The sequence below is a fragment of the Podarcis bocagei genome (assembly GCF_964188305.1).
Source record: "Podarcis bocagei genome assembly, chromosome: 1".
Classification (NCBI taxonomy): Eukaryota; Metazoa; Chordata; class Lepidosauria; order Squamata; family Lacertidae; genus Podarcis; species Podarcis bocagei.
The window spans coordinates 128,790,330-128,812,135 of record NC_138125.1 but is presented as its reverse complement, the minus strand read 5'-3'; the positions used below and the strand labels follow the sequence as shown (position 1 = coordinate 128,812,135).

The 21,806-nt window shown below is 44.8% G+C and overlaps 1 protein-coding gene across 1 annotated transcript in view; it reads left to right on the top strand.

Moving 5' to 3' along the window:
* The window catches only part of AOX1 (aldehyde oxidase 1), a 58,765-nt gene that overhangs the window by 22,360 nt on the left and 14,599 nt on the right, over positions 1-21,806 (top strand). Inside the window, exons 18-29 of the mRNA XM_081195568.1 lie at positions 83-209; positions 1,421-1,543; positions 2,272-2,368; positions 3,248-3,372; positions 4,477-4,610; positions 7,594-7,681; positions 9,355-9,441; positions 10,830-11,021; positions 12,304-12,531; positions 14,044-14,139; positions 16,356-16,484; positions 17,814-17,888. Coding sequence (XP_081051694.1) covers positions 83-209; positions 1,421-1,543; positions 2,272-2,368; positions 3,248-3,372; positions 4,477-4,610; positions 7,594-7,681; positions 9,355-9,441; positions 10,830-11,021; positions 12,304-12,531; positions 14,044-14,139; positions 16,356-16,484; positions 17,814-17,888 — 1,501 coding nt within the window. The remainder of the gene's footprint in view (positions 1-82; positions 210-1,420; positions 1,544-2,271; positions 2,369-3,247; positions 3,373-4,476; positions 4,611-7,593; positions 7,682-9,354; positions 9,442-10,829; positions 11,022-12,303; positions 12,532-14,043; positions 14,140-16,355; positions 16,485-17,813; positions 17,889-21,806) is intronic.

The window sequence follows — 21,806 nt, the reverse complement described above, 5'->3', positions numbered from 1 at the left end:
CTCCCCGCCCTTGTCCCAGCAACCTATGAATAATTGTTTCTGCTCTTATTGTTAGTTAACTTGCTTGCACTACTTCTTGCAGATCTATTGATTCTTCAGAAGCTCTCAAGGTGTCAGGGGTAGTTGATATCATTTCTGTTCAGGATGTCCCAGCGACTAATGAGTTCTACAACTATGATGTCCCAGATATTGTGTTTGCCAGAGAAAAGGTATGCCACGTTTAATCATCAACAGTTCATAGTTATTTAAACTATTTATTTTAATTTTGTTAATTTAAATAAGAATTGACTCATTCTCCATTGTATATATACTTTGTTTTTTGTTTGAATATTTCTTTCTGTTGCATTATTATTTAAGTGTTCACTGATTTGTCTCACTTTTTATCTCTCTAATATTCCCCTGCCAGGGACAGTGTGTGACAGTTTCTTGACTGGGCTTCATTCACAGAGTACTTTTTCACACTGTCTCTCAGTTCATGCCTGGCTAATGAAAGTAAAGTGTGGGACAATTGGGAAAAGTGCAGCTTTCAACTAGCTCTTGAAACTATGCAGATCCCACAGTTTGGTTTGTGCACCAAACCAGCAAACCACTGACTTGCTCCGTTAATTATACAAGTTAGTTGTGCATCAGTGTGGAGCCAATATTGAACCAACATATATATTTGTGCTGAGGTTTAGGATACACACTTTTTTATATAAAAAAAGAGATAACTTTGAATATGTATGTAGAGTAAGCCCACTATTTACACAGGGGTTAAATTCTGGGGATAACTACTAAAACCAAAATCATGTATAGTCTAACACGCTGGGGGACTCAGCTATACAGCTGCAAATAAAACTTTTAAGTGCAATATACAATGTGTTTGGATTGGATTTGGATTTGATATCCCGCCTTTCACTCCCCTTCAGGAGTCTCAAAGCGGCTAACAATCTCCTTTCCCTTCCTCCCCCACAACAAACACTCTGTGAGGTGAGTGGGGCTGAGAGACTTCAAAGAAGTGTGACTGGCCCAAGGTCACCCAGCAGCTGCATGTGGAGGAGCGGAGACGCGAACCCGGTTACCCAGATTACGTGACTACCGCTCTTAACCACTACACCACACTGGCTCTCATGTGACACTAGATGGCGATGGTGAGCCTTATGGAAAAATCAATATATTTTTAAAAACGCTTTTTTAAAAAGCATTTTCAGAATGGTTTTTATGTGTGTGTGGATTCCACCTGGGTTCAATGGCAGGTGGGGTCGTCAAAGCCATTTCTCCCAGAATTCTGCCCCCTTTTTATTTTTAAAATTACCACATGCATAAAGCTGAATACACACTAGTTAAATGTGTGTAAATTGTGGGCTTACTGCAGTTTCATCAGCTTTCTGTGGAACATGTGTGTCCAAAAGTTAAGACACTGGTTTTCTCTGGTTTTCAGGTGACTTGTGTGGGCCAGATTGTCTGTGCAGTGGTAGCAGATTCAGATGTTCATGCTAAACAAGCAGCTGCAAAAGTGAAAATACAGTATGAACTTCAAGAACCTGTGATCCTGACCATTGAGGTAAAGAACAGCCTTTTCTTAACTGCTGCTGTGATAAAAGCTATTTATTTGTACTACTAGTTATTTCTATTAAAATTCCAGGTGTCTGATTCAGTCCACAACCCAGTTAAATCAAATTACATTGATTTAAAATAATCTAGTCCCATTGTAGGGCTAAGTAGGCCTACAACCAGATATTCGGATTTTACTAATTTCCATATTGGCAGTCAGTCTGTTATAACAGAAGAACCAAAGAGTCCTGTGGCACTTTAAAAACCGGGACATCTTATGATGGTATAAGCTTATTGTGCCCTAAGCTTTGTTGCACTCTAGTAAACAGAAGCTTATGCCATAATTGACTTGGTTAATCTTTCTCTTTTTTTATTACTTTTATATTGATTTTCAAAAACAAAACAAATTTAAATAAAACTTTAACTTTAACATTCAACCTTTTTTATCTTCTTATTTACCCTGCGCAATTTTGCGCCCGGACTTCCCTCCTTCCCTGCTTTGGTTTTCCCAATTTAGACTTGGTTAATCTTTCAAGTGTCACAATACTCGTTGTTGCTTCTGATTTTACTGCTCCACAGCCTGCCCTGTAAATTGTGTATTTGGGCATGTCTATATTAAATATTCACAATGCATAAAAGTTTAAATATCATGGCTTTCCCTCAAGGGGTGCTGGCAGTTTGTTCAAAATAAACAGGTAGGGTTCTGAGCTTAGGTGTATGTCTCTTCTGTTGCTGCAGGAGGCAATAGAGCACAATTCATTCTTTGAACCACAGAGAAAACTGGAACGAGGAAATGTGGAGGAAGCATTTAAAGTCGTCGACCATGTACTTGAAGGTAAATCTCAGCCTGCTGATTCAAAACCTTACCGTGAAAGCCACAGAACAGACACCCCACCATTTGCAGCAGGTGTGGGGAACATTTGGCCCTCCAGATGTTGCTGAACTGAGACTTCCATCAGCCACAGCAAGCGCTGCCAGTGACGATGGGCGCTGGAAGCTCAGCAACACCTGGAAATCTAAAGTCTCCTTGTACCTGATCTACACCCCACTCATCAGTGCACTTGGACTGAACACAATACAAATCCATGCCTCCCAAACTTGCGAATATACAGTGGTACCTCGGGTTACATACGCTTCAGGTTACACACTCCACTAAGCCAGAAATAGTGCTTCAGGTTAAGAACTTTGCTTCAGGATAAGAACAGAAATCGGGCTCCGGCGGCCCGGCGGCAGCAGGAGGCCCCATTAGCTAAAGTGGTGCTTCAGGTTAAGAACAGTTTCAGGTTAAGTACGGACCTCCGAAACGAATTAAGTACTTAACCCGAGTTACCACTGTAGTTAATGCACCATACAATGTCAGAAACAGCTATTTGTTCGATTTGAATATATACCTTGTCAGAATGCAGGTGCTTAACCCTAATTCTCACACAGGCAATAATTTGTAACTTCTGCATACAGGCAGACTTTTAAAGATTAGTTGTGCCTCATAATTTCTGCCATACAGAAGTGCAACATCTGCATCCTTTCTTACTGGTGCCCTTTATTATACTAGGCGGTTTGAGGCTTGGCATTTCTAAGATTGCAAAAATGAACATTTGTCTACAGTTATGCACAATGCAGTGTGGTTTTTCATCCACTTTCTTCCCAGTCTCAAAGAAAGCCAGGCTGCACACTTTTGGATGTACTGATTTAAGATGTTCTCTTTTTGAAACAGGCGAGATCCATGTTGGCGGACAGGAGCACTTTTATATGGAGACTCAGAGCATTCTTGCTGTTCCAACAGGAGAGGATAAAGAAATGAACTTGTTTGTGTCCACCCAGCATCCAGCATTTGTACAGGTTAAGAGAGCTATCTCATAACATGTTGCACAAGTGACAGCCATGTTCTCTGTGTCTTAAAGCCCTACGTTTATTGGGCTCAGCATATCACTTCCTCTCTTATGGGCTCCCACTGATATTTTGCTGCTACCTGGAAATCAGGATGCTACCCTGGAGAGGAGCTCCAGAATGGGCTCTTTCTTACACCTGCCGCCCGGCGCGCGGGGCACCCTTAAGCAGAGCGCCCCTCGCGCTGGGCAGACATCCACAGCGTCGCGAGCCCTGCGGGAACTCCCACAGGGCTCCCCACGCTGCGGATAGCAGCCTGCCGCCCGGCGCACAGGCCGCCCTGAAACAGAGCGCCCCGCGCGCCGGGCAGACATCGGCTAGCCCCACAAGCTCGGGGGACAGCTGGGAGGCGCAGCGCCGCCATACTGCTGTTCCCCAACCTGGTTTTGGGGGGGAAATAAAGGGGGAAAAATTTCCTTTATTTCCCCCCCAAAAAACTAGATGCGTCCTATGGGACGGAGTGTCCTATGGGACGAAAAATACGGTAAATTGCTTTCCGCAGGTAGGAAACAATAGACTCACATAAGCCTTCAGCTATGATTAATTTGCACTTATCAATCAATCTTTATTTTTATTTTTTTTATAAAATATTTATTAAGATTTAAAAAAAAAATTACAAAATAGACAGAAAAAGGGAAAAAAGGAAAATACAAAATAAAAATGGTTAAAAACAATTCAGTCCTTCCATCACATATTATCATTTGCTTATTTCCCAGACCTCCTCACGCCTCCCATTTCTGTATTCCAATTCAAATTTTTAATTCAGCAAATCCCTTATCAATCATTCTTTATTACGGTCCAGAGACCCAAAAAAATTGCAATTTGATTGAATTTGCATTTATAGCAAAGCTGGTGCCTTACCTGATTCGGCTAATGTTCAACTACTTTTGGAGAAGATTTAGGAGAAAAACAACAACCAGCCTCTGAAGTATTTCTGTTGGTCCAATATTTAGAAAGGGGTTTTTTTTCCCCTTTTACTTTTTTAATCTATGTGTTATCCCAAATTTGAGACACCTCTGATTGTACCGGCATAATAAAATATTTGGTTTTGTGCAGGAAATGGTGGCCTCCTGTTTAGGCATCTCAAGCAACAGGATCATGTGTCATGTGAAACGAATCGGAGGGGCTTTTGGTGGAAAACTGTTGAAAACAAGTCTTCTGGCATGTGTTGTTGCTGTGGCAGCTAAGAAGTAAGTGTGTATGTGTGCGTATATATACGATAGCTCATGAAGTTGTCTGTCAAAGCAGTGGAATTGGAGGGGATGGGAAATGAAATAATGAATAAGGCGAGTGAAACATCCATCCCATTTTCAGATGCTAATTGGAACACAGTCAACAAGCTTTTAGAAATTGAACGTATCTATTTTGATATTTAAAGTAGTATTGGATGGATTTAAATGCCAGGAAGGAATTGTCATAAAACTCTTGGCAAATGTAGAGGAGGTGTATATGGTTTCCCATGCTGTGCTGAGACCAACAGAGCTTCTGTTGAGACTGTAGCATTGTGACTCATTGAAATAGATAATGACAGGATGTCTATTGCAGCCCAAAGCAATGGGCTGTTGTGCAAGTGGTTCCTATCTCGAAGAAAGGCTGTGTTTTGGATACAAAGCCACCATTTCAGATTTTAGTGGCAAGAGATATATTTCACTGGTGCTGGACATCCTCATCTAAGGATAAAACTAAATTTGAAAAAGCTGTGTATGTTAAGAGGTTTTGTTGTGATTACTTTTTTTGTACCTCATAAAATATAGCCGTGTTACCAAGGTGAGATCAATTGGCCTTACAGTGGTGCCTCGCAAGACGAAATTAATCTGTTCCGCGAGCCTCTTCGTCTAGCGGTTTTTTCGTCTTGCGAAGCAACCCTATTAGCGGCTTAGCGGATTAGCGCTATTAGCGGTTTAGCGGCTATTAAAGGCTTAGCGGCTATTAAAGGCTTAGCGGCTATTAAAGGCTTAGCGGATTAGCGGCTAAAAGGCTATTAGCGGCTATTAAAGGCTTAGCGGATTAGCGGCTAAAAGGCTATTAGCGGCTTAGCGGCTTAGAAAAAGGGGGGAAAGTGGAAAAAAATCGGAACACTTGCAAGACGTTTTCGTCTTGCAAAGCAAGCCCATAGGGAAAATTGTCTTGCGACGCAGCTCAAAAACGGAAAACCCTTTCGTCTAGCGGGTTTTCCATCTTGCGAAGCAGCTCAAAAACAGAAAACCCTTTCGTCTAGCGGGTTTTCCGTCTTGCGAAGCATTCGTCTTGCGGGGCACCACTGTATTCTTTTTTTAAACAAAGGGATTTATACTTTTTGCTGTAGCTGCTAACTACATAGGCCAGGGGTAGCCAGTGCGACGACTTCCAGAGGTTTTGGGCTACCATTCCCATCACCATAAATGATAGTTAATGTTGGGATTTCACATTGCAAGTCTGTTCATGTTTACTGAGAAGGAAGCCACATTAAGGGACTGGGGCTTGCTCCCTGATTAAGTTTTTCATTTTATTAAAAAAATAACATACTTATTCAGCTCATTTAATTTAAAGGTTTTGTCTCCTCTGGATTTCAGCCATGATAATAGCTATTCTCTGTGCGTGTGCGCTTGGTATGCGCGGGATCAGTACTGGAACTATTTCCTTAGATGGTAGCATGTGAATAAAATGCTGAAACATGCTCAGAGTTGGAAAGACAAGCATCCAAAGAATTGCTGAAGCATTTATTTGCTGCATTTATATTCCACACCAGAAGCACTATAGAGTTCCTGGGGCAGTTTACAATTTTTTTAAAAATGCAGTGTCATACAATATGATAGGAACGTTGCCAAATTAAAAAGAACAGCACAGTGAAAACAGCAAAAGACTCCAGTGAATACAACCTCAAAGGAGCACAGTAGCTTAAAAGCACAACACTTAGCAGTCTGAAAAGTTAAGTACTTGAACACTCTAGGCTATAATATGGTTTTCTTAGAGCAATACTAGATGGAATGTTAGACACATTGTCTGTCATGGGGTCCCTACACCCTTTTAAATAGCAGCTGGCAGGGAGTGAAGCTGCTGTTTCTTCCCCGGAGGTGCAAATCTGTAAATATTAGCTGGGCTGGTGGTGGAAAAAGCCATAGGGAAAGGGGTTAAGCCAAATCACCTCCACACACAATGGATACTATCAAAAAGAAAAGGGACCTACAGATGGCAGCAGGCAGATCCACACCATACATTAAAAGCACATAAAGTGCCCATTTAAAGCACGTGGCTCCCCCCCCCCAAAGAATCCTGGGAGATGTAGTTTGCTAAGGGCCCTGAGAGTTGTAGCTCTGTGATGGGGAAACTTCATTTCCCAGGGTTCTTTGGTGGAAGACATGTGCTTTAAATGTGTGTTGAATGTTCTTTAAATACAGTGGTACCTCGGGTTACAGACGCTTCAGGTTATAGACGCTTCAGGTTACAGACTCCCCCAGGTTACAGAGGCCCCATTAGCTAAAGTGGTACCTCAGGTTAAGAACAGTTTCAGGTTAAGAATGGACCTCTGGAACAAATTAAGTTCATAACCCAAGGTACCACTGTATATGGTATGGCTCTGCCCAACATGTTTAACATCACAACTAGTTTGGTGATAGTATAGCTCCCTTCCCGTTTGATCCATTGCCTATAGTTCAAGTATATGGTAGTAGTTTATGTGGTAGCAGTTATTATGAACATGGAGCAGGGGTTTGGTTATTCTAGATGAATAAACATGGATCACATGTGTCTGTCTGCCATATGATGTGCAGGAGGCTCCTAAGAAAATGTTAAGCTACATTATCATAAAAGTAGGCGTCAAAGGGGCGTTTTAGGCTTGGTTACATAGAATGCTTTTATTACAAACTTAGAAAATAAAACATGCTTCTCAAAGATCACAAATTACACTTTCACATCTGTGCAAAAAACTCTCTCTCTCTCTTCCTACTTCAGTTTCCATTCACAGCCACCACTGGTGTGAACAGCTTGTTTTGAACTTAAAGAGCTCTCTCCTTTTCCTTGCATCTTTCCTCTGATATCTCCCACATTCTACAGAAACCTGAAATCTGTTTGATGATTACATAAGTATTGCAGTGGCACTCAGTGAGTTTTGCCGCCCGAGGCAGTAGTTTGAATTGCCTAGTAGGTTGGGCCAACGTTCAGTCACTCTCTACTTAGCTATTTTTTTGTTTTCAGGACAGGCCATGCAGTTCGCTGTGTTCTAGACAGAAGCACTGACATGTTAATCACCGGAGGCCGTCACCCAACCATCGGCAAATATAAAGTAAGCAGCAGAATTAACCTGTGTGTCAGAATTTTTTTCTGCTTCTCATCTTGCAAATAAATGTGTACATAGAACAATGCACTTGCATCAATTGTGAATGCCACACATGTAGCATGATACCTCAGAGGCTGAGCTGTGAAAGTAGAAAGTCACAGGCTCACATTACTAGAGGTCCTTCAGTCCTCTTCAAACTTTGTTGGCATTCTTCGTTGCACTCAAGTTATGGGAAAGGTATCTACCCACATGTGTTCCCTCACTCATTTGCAACATTCTTCTGCAAATAGCATCTCTCCCATGCGGGCAAGAAACTGCAAAGGCATGCTTGTCAGTTGCCTGGAGAAGGGACTGCACATGTACAAGCATAGTCACATGTGGAGATGTGTGAAGTATCCAAACATGGCAGAGATTGACTCTGCTGCTGCTACATTCAGCTCACACATTCAGGAGCTCCCAGCAAGCCATTATGTCTCAGTTTTTGAAATGGTATGATGAGTAGTGTTCAAAGAGTGTTTGCAAAGAAGATAACTAAGACTTCTAGGTTTATTTGGTGGCTTCTATGAAGGGTTTCCATTCTGAAGGAAATCAGCCCTGATTGCTCACTGGAAAGACAGATAGTGAAGCTGAGGCTCCAATACTTTAGCCACCTCATGAGAAGAGAAGACTCCCTGGAAAAGACCCTGATGTTGGGAAAGATGGAGGACACAAGGAGAAGGGGACGACAGAGGAGATGGTTGGACAGTGTTCTCGAAGCTACCAGCATGAGTTTGACCAAACTGTGGGAGGCAGTGGAAGACAGAAGTGTCTGGCGTGCTCTGGTCCATGGGGTCACGAAGAGTCGGACACAACTAAACAACTAAACAACAACAACAACAACAATGAAGGGTTGGCAAAAGGCTGTTTCATATCTCATTCTTATCATCCAAACGCATTCAATGTATTTGAAGCACCCTGAACCTTATGAAGTGCTATGTAAATGCTTTAAATATTGCCCTATCTTAAAACATCATATTCCTCTTCTCACCTCTCAAAGCAACTTACAAAAGGATATACAGTGGTACCTCGGGTTACATACACTTCAGGTTACACACTCCACTAAGCCAGAAATAGTGCTTCAGGTTAAGAACTTTGCTTCAGGATAAGAACAGAAATCAGGCTCCGGCGGCCTGGCGGCAGCAGGAGGCCCCATTAGCTAAAGTGGTGCTTCAGGTTAAGAACAGTTTCAGGTTAAGAACGGACCTCCGGAACGAATTAAGTACTTAACCCAAGGTAGCACTGTAATTATAATGAAACGACTGGATCTGCCTGTGGTCAACATTGCAGTGAAAATAGGGAAAGATTTGGCCTCATCTTCTGTGTTTATTGCAGGGAAAGCTATCCTTTTAACTGATTGGTTGTTTGTACATACATAATTTTATTTGTATGCCGCCTTTCCACAGTTCAATCCATGCTCAAGGTGACTTACAACATGAAAAAATACATAACTATAAAACAACAAAAGTAAATCACAGGGTCTAAAATAAAGATACGAAAAAAGAACAGCCAGCCCCACTCAAAAACCCCGAACACCCCCCGCAAAGACTATATTTTGCTGCAGTACCATTTAAATAATAGCTAAGTGGAGAGTACCGGGCATTAAGCTCAAAGTAGCCTGTCCTTTCATTGATCCAATTTAGGTTGGCTTCATGAGTGATGGCAGAATCATGGCTTTGGATATCAATTTGTACTTGAATGGAGGATGCACCACTGATGATTCTGTTCTGGTGAGTATGTTTTAACCGGAATGATTTTTCATGTTGTACAATAGGAAAATGAACAAAACACCACCTTCCTATGAGAACAGAGGGGAAAAGGGCAGCTCTTATGAGGAGGAATGCAATTTACTTATGTAGGGTGGTTTTTAAAAAGCCGCTGTTCCCCTAGTTACTGATATTACCCTTGCTGGTACCTTTCCCAGGAAAATCAGAGGCTCACTATGTCAGGTTCCTATTGGAAGACCGGACAAACGCTAGAACATTATCAGTGGCAAAGTTTTTATCAGTGGTTGCAAGAACCAATGATCCCTATCTTTAAGTCTGAACAAAATGCTTGTTTAACCTTGAGGTAGGCTGTCTGAATTGTGCATTGCTTTGTAACGATTTGTTGGGTCTCTGGACCGTAATAAAGATTGATTAATTGATTTACTTATGTAGGGTGATTTTTAAAAAGCCGCTGTTCCCCTAGTTACTATATGTTACATTATCACCTGTCCAGTTGCAGGAGTTCAGTTTACAATGTTTCAACAATGAAATCAGGTTAGATAAAACAAGAAAGGTCAACAATTAAATCCAAAACAAATATACACACAAACCAGTGAAAATGTTCAACTTGCCCAACGGCTTTTTAATATAAATAAATGTATGGTATGGCATTCACCATAAATAGCTGAGCGCAGACAGACTTGGGATATTTTGGCAATGTGCATTTTCCAGAATACACATTAACTACAGCCACACACTACCTGATCTTCATAACAGAAGCTCTAGCATGCATACACCTGAAGGCATGTGGAGGGGCATGGCCCGAGACGTGTGCCATCATTGGGGCATGGCTGGTGCGGTCCGGTTCTCTCCCTGCCCCCCATTTGTAAAAAGAGGCTAGTGTTAATTAGGCCAGGGGAAGCCAACACGGTGCCCTCCACATTCTGTTGGGCTACAACTCCCATCGGCCCCAGCCTTGTGGTAAACACTCGGAGATGGTGGGTGTTGCAACCAAACAACCTCTGGGGAGCAACACGTTGGCTCCATTTAGCAATAGGCATTAGCTTTTATTTGCTTCAGTTGATTGTGGCACATGGAATCTGAACCTTAGCTTCTTTCTTGCCTGTTTGATCCCATTTTCATTTCTGTGCATTGTATTCAGTCCTTTTAACCTCTGCTCAACTTGTTTCAGCAAGAGACCTAGTAGCAGCACAGCACTAACCATCCCAGCTTTTCAGTGTTCTCCTTGCCAAAACAATAATGGAGGCAACAGCTTCAGGAGTTCCTGGAGAGGGGAGTGGGAGTGGTTAATGCCACTATTAGAAGAAGGTCACCCTATGTTGCGAACGGCCCAGTGTTCTCTCATATTGTTGTTATTCTCATGCTCAGCTATTAATGTTCCCCTAATGAAGGTTTCGGAGATAATACTGCTGAAACTGAATAATTCTTACAAGATTCCCAATATCCGAGCTCACGCCCGCGCTTGCAAGACAAACATGCCACCCAACACTGCTTTCCGTGGCTTCGGTTTCCCACAAGGAGGACTCATTACAGAAGCCTGGATAACGCGCGTTGCAGCCAGATGTGGATTATTACCAGAGGAGGTAGATTGGGGCCAGGGAGAAAGAGAAACTGCATGCCTATGGTTCTGAAATTTTAAGAGTGAATGAAAAAGTGCACCTGGTTGCAAAGGGCATTCTGGGAAGAGGTGTGAGAGTGAAGGCTGGGTGTAAGTAGCTTATGCACTCCCAGAAAGAAGAGACCCGAGTACACAGAGGAAATCCTTTTGAGGAGAAAGTGTTAACTTTTGAAGATTTCAGATAAACCAGGGACTGCAAGATACTTTTCACAGGACTTTTGGGAGACTGAACTTTCAGAAAGCCTATCAGAAAGGAGTGTTAGGCTGAGAGGAAATGTAGCTGCGTCAGTAGGAGATAAGAACTTGGCATCTAACATTGGTTTCAGTACCATGAATAGTTTAATTGCCCTCTTGCTTTCTAGTGGTGGGCAGGCTATCAACTCCCTGCTCCCCACTTTTGGGACCCTTTCAGCTGTAAAGGAGCATAAGAAATGGGCTTGTTTGGTTTCTGTATTAATAAGACCTAGATGAAACCCACTTTGAAAAGTTTGCTTTCTTAAATATATTGATCCTGGTCATATAATTAAGTACCCTTGTGTGACTGAATCCTGTTTTTGAGGTGTCCTGAATATTATTGTTACTTGCTTGTATAGATGCTAGCATTAATAATACTTTATGATCTGGTAATACAGTGGTGCCTCGCAAGACGAAAAGAATCCGTTCCGCGAGTCTCTTCGTCTTGCGGTTTTTTCGTCTTGCGAAGCAAGCCCATTAGCGGATTAGCGCTATTAGCGGCTTAGCGGGCTTAGCGGATCAGCTGATAAGCGGTTTAGCGGCTTAGCGGATCAGCTGATAAGTGGCTTAGTGGATCAGCTGTTAAGCAGCTTAGCGGATCAGCTGATAAGCGGCTTAGCGGATCAGCTGTTAAGCGGCTTAGCGGCTTAGGATCAGCTGATAAGCGGCTTAGCGGCTTGGGAAAGGGGGGGGGGAGGAAAAAAACCCCGCAGGAACTCGCAAGACATTTTCGTCTTGCGAAGCAAGCCCATAGGAAATTCGTTTTGCGAAGCACCTCCAAAACGGAAAACCCTTTCGTCTAGCGGGTTTTCCGTCTTCCAAGGCATTCGCCTTGCGGGGCACCACTGTAGTTCAAATGTGGATGTGTGTGTAAAATATAATTAGGCCCAATTCTACCTCTAGGCTGAGAAAAATCTATATAAGGTTTGGCTTTGGGTAAATGCATCTTAACTCCCAAAGCTCATTATGAATGTGGCACCATATTGCAGTTTGTTGAGATACTTGTCTTCCAGATTAGAGAAATAAATATGTACAAAGAAACCGGACAGACAGCTTATAAACAAGAGCTCAAGCCAGAGAACCTCCTCAGATGCTGGGAAGAATGCATGGAGAAGTCTATGTATCACACCAGGAAAGAAGCTGTGAATAAATTCAATAAGGAAAATTACTGGAAGAAAAAGGGGATTGCCATTATTCCCATGACGTTCCCTGTTGGATTTGGCTTACGCTCCCTAGGTCAGGTCAGTTTCTCTGGACACTGTACAAGAAGACAAGCATTGGTCACCTGCCTTTCTTGTTTTTATTTTATTATTATTATTGGCTGTTTTCTGTTTCGTTTTTGAAAAGTGCTCCCTTTCACTGCAGTTCCCACTTGCATGCCCCTTGCCACACAACTTGAAATCTGAGCTACCTTCCCTTACAAGGGCAGACATGCTCCTGATAGGTGTGCCATGGTTGGCAGCAGTGTCAGTTGTAATCCTTTACTGCACTTTGACTGTAGGAGGGCAATACATGGGAGTGGTTTTTATTTATGCCGTCTCCTTTGCAGCTTTCAGTGGTGTATTCTCAAGTTACGACTGACCCCCAAGCAGGCATGGAATTCCCACTAAGCACCATTCTTCCCCCACTGCAACCTTGACTTTCCTATCATCATCATCATCATCATCATCATCATCATCCTTGCATTGCTGGTGAACCATCAACATGGCAGTTTTACTAGCACTGTGTACCACCAGCAGAACAACAACACCGTGCTCAAGACTGCCCCGAGACATTTTGCTGTCCACAAGGACAGTGCGTTTCCAATTCCACATACAGAAATTTGGCAGTGGAAGGTCACTTCAGCACTTCTGAGCAGGCAATGCCCACCACCACACATGAGGACAGCAGACTGGTTTAGGGGTGCAGGCCAGGCTGTGTGTATCTCTGTCCTCCTATACCACTTCTCCCTACCACCCCAGCATCTGCTTGCCTGGGGCAGCTGTTTTCCTCTGCTTAATGCAAGGATGGGGAAATAATTTTTAGCCCTTCTGTCAACCTTCACGGGTGAAGAGGGCCAAAGGCAGAAGCTGACAGAGCAACAAGTGTGAATTTCATCTTTGGACCATTGGCTAGTTTCTACACACCCTTTTCTATCTTCCAAACGAGCAACAGCCAGCGTGGTGTAGTGGTTAAGAGCAGTGGACTCGTAATCTGGTGAACCGGGTTTGATTCCCTGCTCCTCCACATGCAGCTGCTGGGTGACCTTGGGCTAGTCACACTTCTCTGAAGTCTCTCAGCCTCACTCACCTCACAGAGTGTTTGTTGTGGGGGAGGAAGGGAAAGGAGATTGCTAGCCGCTTTGAGACTACTTAGGGTAGTGATAAAGCGGGATATCAATCCAAATCCAAACTCTTCTTATCAGTATTCAAGTGCATATTCCATCAAGGGAGAAGCACTTGTGGAGGGTGTGAAACATGGATGGCTAGGGACTTGTGTTTGGAGAGTGGATGTGGCTTGGGAAAAGTCAGGGCAAGTCCTGGAGGTTTGCATTTGACTCCTTGGCCTGAGGTTGCCAATCCCTGACCTAAGAATAGGGCTAACACTAGTGCAGCAGATTGTAGCAGCAATCCTAACCTTTCACTGCAGAGCGTCTCTTTAAAATATATATATAGCTCTTCACTTTTAGATTGATAAAGACAGCCCAAGTGAAAACATTTCTGCTCGTTTCATGCAGAGTGCAGAGCCAAACTGTTTGTTCTTATTTTATGCAGGCTGCTGCTCTGGTTCATTTGTATACCGATGGGTCCGTGCTTCTGACTTACGGTGGTGTAGAAATGGGGCAAGGGCTCCACACCAAAATGATCCAGGTACTAGGAATTGCTTATCTCTTGCTTATGTGTGCGAATAACAAATTGCTTTAATGAGATTTTCTGCTGATTGACATCTTTCATTTTCTGCTTTAAAAAGATGGCAGCAGTCCATGTTACTTCCTGGCATCTATTTATTAGTTTCAGTGAAGTTATGCCAGATGAAATATAGTGGTCTGATCTCAAGATAAGGGTAATTACAAACCCCAGTTTTAACTGAGGACCCAACCCCCCCGTGGTTTCCAGGAACTGGAAGCATTACTGCCTCTAGCTGTGGCTAATAATGACTGCTCCCCACTTCAAATGGGGGGCGCTTTTTGCGTGGCCACATGCAGCCCCCTGATCCCACACGATTCCGGCAGTTCGGCCTGGTTTCACCTCCCCGAGCTGGATACCTGGAGGTTCCCGCCCCACCTCAGACAGTAAACCAATCCCAGCTGGGGAGGTGTTGCCAGGGGAGTCGACCAGGTAGGGTTGGGACCGCCCTGCACACACAATAGAGGGTGGAACTTACCTGGGAGTCCTCAGTCCCCTGCCCTCCCTCAGTTTATGCCTTCATTTTGCAGGTTAACATCTTCTTTACAGGTATGCGGGCGCTGCTACGGTCATTGATGGTTGCTGTTGAAGGATCAGGAAGGAATTTCCCTGCATTGGCAGGTTTTGCCTTCCCCGTAGCAAAACGTCACAACTTTGGCAGTTTCAGGCCTTGGGCGGAATCCTTTCATCTATCTTCCCTAAATTGGGGGGGGGCGTGAAGCGGTGACCCATGCCCCCCCTGTGGCGGTGATCCCAGGGTTCCCCATTAAAGGGGTTGTTTTGGGGGGAGTCACTGGCCATACGCTGATAGGTTGTCAGTGCTCTCCCCTGCTTTGCAGCGAAATGGGGGGTGGGCTCTCTGGTTAAACATACATTCTCCAGAGCCAGCCCAATCCCCACACTGTTTGGACAACCCTGATGTTCCCCAGATCCCCGGCTGGGGACTGGGAGGGATAAATGCCCAATGCCTATGCCAAGGTCTCCCTACATCTGAAAGTTTAATAAAGTTGTGGCCAATTTTAATCCCATAACATGTCATGAGTCATTATTCCACCCGGGGTTCCGGGGGGGGGGGTCTCCGCCTGGCCACGCAATACTGCCTTTTATTTGCAGTTGGGAAGCCACATTGGGAACAATGAGCTAGTTATGCTTGATGAAAAGATGGACAAACCTGGCTGTTTCTGGTCCGCATTACTTTCACATGCTTTTAGCCATAATTTAATTCTGCTTCAACACTAATCTGCATTGGGGCAATAAGGTTAGTCAGAGAAGATGGTGCCAAGATGTGAAAGTTGCTGAACACTCCCTTAACTGTCTGCAGCATTAAAAGAGGAGGAAAAAAACCAACCCGTCCTGACATCTCTTCACCTACCTTCAGCGTTACTCTAGTTAATATGCAGAACAGCTGTGATTATACGCAAGCAGATTACCGTATTTTTCGCTCTATAAGACGCACCAGACCACAAGACGCACCTAGTTTTTGGAGGAGGAAAACAAGAAAAAAAATATTCTGAATCTCAGAAGCCAGAACAGAAAGAGGGATCGCTGCGCAGTGAAAGCAGCAATCCCTCTTGCTCTTCTGGCTTCTGGGATAGCTGCGCAGCCTGCATTCGCCCCATAAGACACACACACATTTCCCCTTACTTTTTAGGAGGGAAAAAAGTGAGTCTTATAGTGCAAAAAATACGGTAAATAGTTATCAGTTCCTGATACATGTACACGATAAAATAGGCTCTGGCTTCTTTGTATGGTCTATATACAGTAGACATTGTGGAGGAGCTAAACCTTAATCTGATTTCTCCAGCTATACCCCCTCCATGACCATGGGAGTATAATTATTCCATACAGTATTCAGCTGCTGAAAGTGAGGGAATTTGGGTCAATGGCATTTGTTGAGTGTCTTTGTGAATGCCACTGAACCCAAAAAGACCTTTTGCAAGCAGAACTATGAGGTGTAACCCTTTTGTGTGTGTGTGTAAAGGTCTAGGTCAGGCTTCCTCAACCTCGGCCTTCCAGATGTTTCGAGACTACAATTCCCATCATACCTGACCACTGGTCCTGCTAGCTAGGGATCAAGGGAGTTGTAGGCCAAAAACTTCTGGAGGGCCGAAGGTGAGGAAGCCTGGTCTAGGTTGCTGTACTTAAAACAGAATATTGTACGTATTCCTTTCTCATTCTAGGTTGCAAGCCGAGAATTAAAGATGCCAATGTCAAATATTCACTTCTGTGAAACAAGTACGCAGACAGTCCCTAATGCATGTGCTTCAGTTGGATCAATGGGAACGGATGTCAATGGGATGGCAGTGAAGGTAAAATAAGATATTAATCTTCTAGTTAATGCAAAATTCCAAGGTTCCAGCTTCTTGAAAGATATTCATAGGAGCTTACTTCTGTTAGATGATGATGAAATGTATTGATTTTTTTGAAAGACTTTCATACTAAGTGCACAAAAATGCTCAGAAGAAAGCACCACTGACTTCTTGAACACAGGTGCCTGGTTGTGTTTTAGGATTGCAACCTTAAATAACGTATAAACTATAATAATAATAATTTATTATTAAATAATAATGGTTTCCCCAGCCACTCTGGGCGGCTCCCAACTGAATATTAAAAACACAGTACAGCATTAAACATTAAAAACTTCCCTAAACAGGGTAGCCTTCAGATGTCTTTTAAAAGTAAGATAGTTGTTTATTTCCTTGACATCTCATGGTAGGGCATTCCACAGGGAGGGTGCCACTACCGAGAAGGCCCTCTGCCTGGTTCCCTGTAACCTTACTTCTCGCAGCAAGGGACCCAGCAGAAGGCCCTCGGAGCTGGACCTCAGTGTCCGGGCTGAAAGATGGGGGTGGAGACACACCTTCAGGATCTGAGTCCTACTTTCTCTTATTCCCCATACCTTGAGCAACATTGTGTTTTGCAGAGAAGATACACGCTGAGATGGGAAGTGCTGGGAGCTTCATAGATTCATAGAATTGTAAAGTTGAAGGGATCATGAGGGTCATCTAGTCCAACCCACTGCAATGCAATAATCTTGCACCCAATGTGGGGGTCGAACCCAAGGGTTAAGAGTCTCATGCTCTATCCTGCAATGGATTTCAAACAGCTAGGTGGGAATGTACGAATCACAGGAAAAGCATAGGAAACTGCCTTATACCAAGTAAGACATCTGGCCCATTTAACTTAGTTTTGTCTACACTGACCGGGAATGGTTCTCCGGTTTTTCAGGCAAGGCTCTTTATCAGACCTACCTGGCAATGCCAGGGATTGAACCTGGGATGTTCTGCATGCGAAGCAGATACTCCACCACTGAGCTATGGTCCTTACCTGGTGAGCTACAGCACAGAGCATGCAACATCTGGTTAGTGCAAATTTGCCCAATTGGTTGCAGTACAGAAGAAGCCTTAATGAGGTTTAACTGATGCCCTTCCCCTTCTGGGTTGCAAAATTTAAGCTGCTCAGGACTGAATGTGGAGGCTCTTGATTTTTTTGTTGAAATAACCTCTTGGCAATGCCATAGGCTAGTGTTCAATGACTCCTGTGGTGTGAGCAACAGCGCAGCAGCATGGCAAAAACAGAACCCTTTCAATGTCTTACATAGAAATTTTCTTTCTTTGTGCTCCTCCCAATGTCATCAGGATGCCTGCCAGACCCTCCGGAAACATCTTGAGCCCATCATTAGGCAGAACCCTAAGGGCACATGGAAAGAATGGGTAAGATTAGTTCTGTGGTTTCCATGGAAATTCCCAGGGCACATTTTATGTTTTTGCACTCCCTTCAGATCAGAAAGCATCAATTTCTTGCAGCATGGCTAATTATAGTGCTGCTGCATGTAAAACTTTAGCAACTTGTAATTTTGCTCTCTATTCCTGGTATTATATAGTATGATACAGTTACTAGTAATTTCGGCATTGTCAGTCTTTACTTTGTTTTGTTGGGGATCATTTTATATATTTGACATTTTATACATTTATCTATTTTGACCGCTGGCTATTGACCATAACAAAGGGGTTGATTGACTTACAGCAATTAAATAAGAAACACCACAACAGACATTTGACTTGTATTAAATGTTACATGACTTTAGAGCCAAGGCATAACCTCTTGTTTTAACTTGCCTAGCTTACCACAACATGATTAAAGAAAGAAAATGGAATATGAAGAATTTGTGTTTATGCAGGACTTTGCCCCTGCCTTTGGCAAGTTTCTTCATTCAGATTTGTTATTCACACTTTTATAAATGGGCTTGTTTTCTTTTCCACTGTCCCTTAAATTAATGCACTTAGTGCAGAGGAGAGGAATCTTTTTCACACCAAGAACTGCTTTCCCCTGTGGGAAGTGGTGTGCGCAGCAATTATTATAATAATAATAATAATAATAATAATTTATTATTTATACCCCGCCCATCTGGCTGGGCCTCCCCAGCCACTCTGGGCGGCTTCCATAAAAACCAAAAATAAAGTAAAATGTCACACGTTAAAAACTTCCCTGAACAGGGCTGCCTTAAGATGTCTCCTGAATGTCAGATAGTTGTTTATCGCTTTGACATCTGCTGGAAGGGCGTTCCACAGGGCGGGCGCCACTACTGAGAAGGCCCTCTGCCTGGTTCCCTGTAGCTTTGCTTCTCGCAGTGAGGGAACCGCCAGAAGGCCCTCGGCGCTGGACCTCAGCGTCCGGGCAGACTGATGGGGGTGGAGACGCTCCTTCAGGTATACTGGACCGAGGCCGTTTAGGGCTTTAAAGGTCAACACCAACACTTTGAATTGTGCTCGGAAACGTACTGGGAGCCAATGCAGGTCTTTCAAGACCGGTGTTATATGGTCTCGGCGGCCGCTCCCAGTCACCAGTCTAGCTGCCGCATTCTGGATTAGTTGTAGTTTCCGCGTCACCTTCAAAGGTAGCCCCATGTAGAGCGCATTGCAGTAGTCCAAGCGGGAGATAACCAGAGCATGCACCACTCTGGCGAGACAGTCCGCAGGCAGATAGGGTCTCAGCCTACGTACCAGATGGAGCTGGTAAACAGCTGCCCTGGACACAGATTTGACCTGTGCCTCCATGGACAGCTGTGAGTCCAAAATGACTCCCAGGCTGCGCACCTGGTCCTTCAGGGGCACAGTTACCCCATTCAGGACCAGGGAATCCTCCACACCTGCCCGCCTCCTGTCCCCCAAAAACAGTACTTCTGTCTTGTCAGGATTCAACCTCAATCTGTTAGCCGCCATCCATCCTCCAACCGCCTCCAGACACTCACACAGGACCTTCACCGCCTTCACTGGTTCTGATTTAAAAGAGAGGTAGAGCTGGGTGTCATCCGCATACTGATGAACACCCAGCCCAAACCTCCTGATGATCTCTCCCAGCGGCTTCATATAGATGTTAAAAAGCATGGGGGAGAGGACAGAACCCTGAGGCACCCCACAAGTGAGGGCCCAAGGGTCTGAACACTCATCCCCCACCACCACTTTCTGAACACGGCCCAGGAGGAAGGAGCGGAACCACTGTATAACAGTGCCCCCAGCTCCCAGCCCCTCAAGACGGTCCAGAAGGATGCTATGGTCGATGGTATCAAACGCCGCTGAGAGATCCAGCAGAACTAGGAAACAGCTCTCACCTTTGTCCCTAGCCCGCCGGAGATCATCAACCAGTGCGACCAAGGCAGTTTCAGTCCCATGATGAGGCCTGAATCCCGACTGGAAGGGATCCAAATGGTCCGCTTCTTCCAGGCGTGCCTGGAGTTGTTCAGCAACCACTCGCTCAATCACCTTGCCCAGGAATGGAAGATTTGAGACTGGGCGATAGTTGGCCATCGTGGCCGCATCTAAAGATGGTTTTTTAAGAAGCGGTTTAATAACCGCCTCTTTCAGCGGGTCTGGGAAGGCTCCCTCACGGAGGGAAGCATTCACCACCCCACGAAGCCCATCGCCCAGTCCTTCCCGGCTAGCTTTTATAAGCCAGGATGGGCAAGGATCCAGGAGACAGGTGGTTGGTTTCACTCGTCCAAGCAGCCTGTCCACATCCTCGGAGGTAACAGATTGAAATTGATCCCACTCAACTTGACTAGACAGAACTCTAGCACTCTCCCGCCCCGGCCCTGCTCCCACGGTGGAGTCTACTTCTTCCCGAATCTGGGCGATTTTATCTGCAAAAAACTTTGCAAAATCATTGCAGGAGAACATGTGGCCCGTACTGGGCCCCGATGTTGCAGGTGGTTCCGCTAAATTGTGAACCACCTGAAAAAGTCTCCTGCTGCTGTTTTCTGCAGATGCAATAGAGGCGGTGAAGAAATTCTTCTTCGCCGTCGCTATCGCCACTTGGTAGGCTCGACGTTGAGCTCTAACCTGTGTCCGGTCAGATTCGGAATGAGTTATCCGCCACCGGCGCTCTAGCCGTCTCAACGATTGTTTCATTGCCCTCAGATCCGTGGAAAACCACGGGGCTGTCCGGGCTCCATGCAATCGGAGAGGGCGCTTCGGAGCCAAACAGTCAATAGCCCTGGTTAACTCCACATTCCAGCGGGCCACCAGGGAATCGGCTGAAAGGCCATCAACATGGGATAAAGCATCCCCTACCACTCTCTGGAAACCATTTGGATCCATTAAGTGGCGGGGGCGGACCATCCGAATTGGTCCCACCTCCCTGCAGAGGGGATGGGTCGCAGAGAAGTCCAGTTGCACCAGGAAGTGATCTGACCATGGCACTTCTTTCATTTCGCTTTTACTTAGTGTCAGATCACCAACATCCATAGAGGTAAACACCAGGTCCAAGGCATGTCCACGGCTATGGGTTGGGCCAGACTTATTCAGGGACAGCCCCATGGAGGCCATGCTTTCCACGAAGTCCCGAGCGGCCCCTTGTAAGGTCGTGTCGGCATGGATGTTAAAATCCCCTAGGACGACCAGGCTAGGTGTCTCCAGGAGAACATCCGCCACGACCTGAAGCAGCTCGGGCAGGGAATCCTTGGTGCAGCGGGGAGGTCGGTACACCAAAAGGAATCCTGTACTGCCCCTATTGCCCAACTTCCAGAACATGCACTCAGAAAACTGGGTCTTCCCAATAGGACGCCTGGTGCAAACTAATGACTTCCTAAAAATCACTGCAACCCCCCCTCCCCGCCCACGTGACCTGGGTTGCTGTGCGTAAGAGAAACCTGGTGGACAAGCAGCGGCAAGGACAGGCCCATCTGCTTCATCCAACCAAGTCTCTGTTACACATGCCAGGTCAAATCCTCCATCCATGATCAAGTCATGGATGGCAGTGGTCTTACGAATCATTGACCTGGCATTGCACAGCAGCACCTTCAGGTCACGTGGGTATCCCTTGCTGATTCTAGTATCCATCCGGACAGGACCAGACCCGGAGGCAGGGATAGTCCTCAGACAACGACTAAACCTGCCTCCTCTGTAATGACATGGTCTGGTCTTAGCGTAACTCCTCCTCCTACCCGTGATCACTGAGATCGGTTGTCCCAGTGCATCCCCCCCTGTGGAACATGCCCCAGCCATTTTGTGGGCTGGGGCCCACTCCCCGGCAGCCCTGAACCCTCCCCCTAAAAACAAAATAACACCTTAAACAAACAAACAAAACCAATAAAACAATACAAGCAAAAAAATGTAAAAATTACAAAAACATCA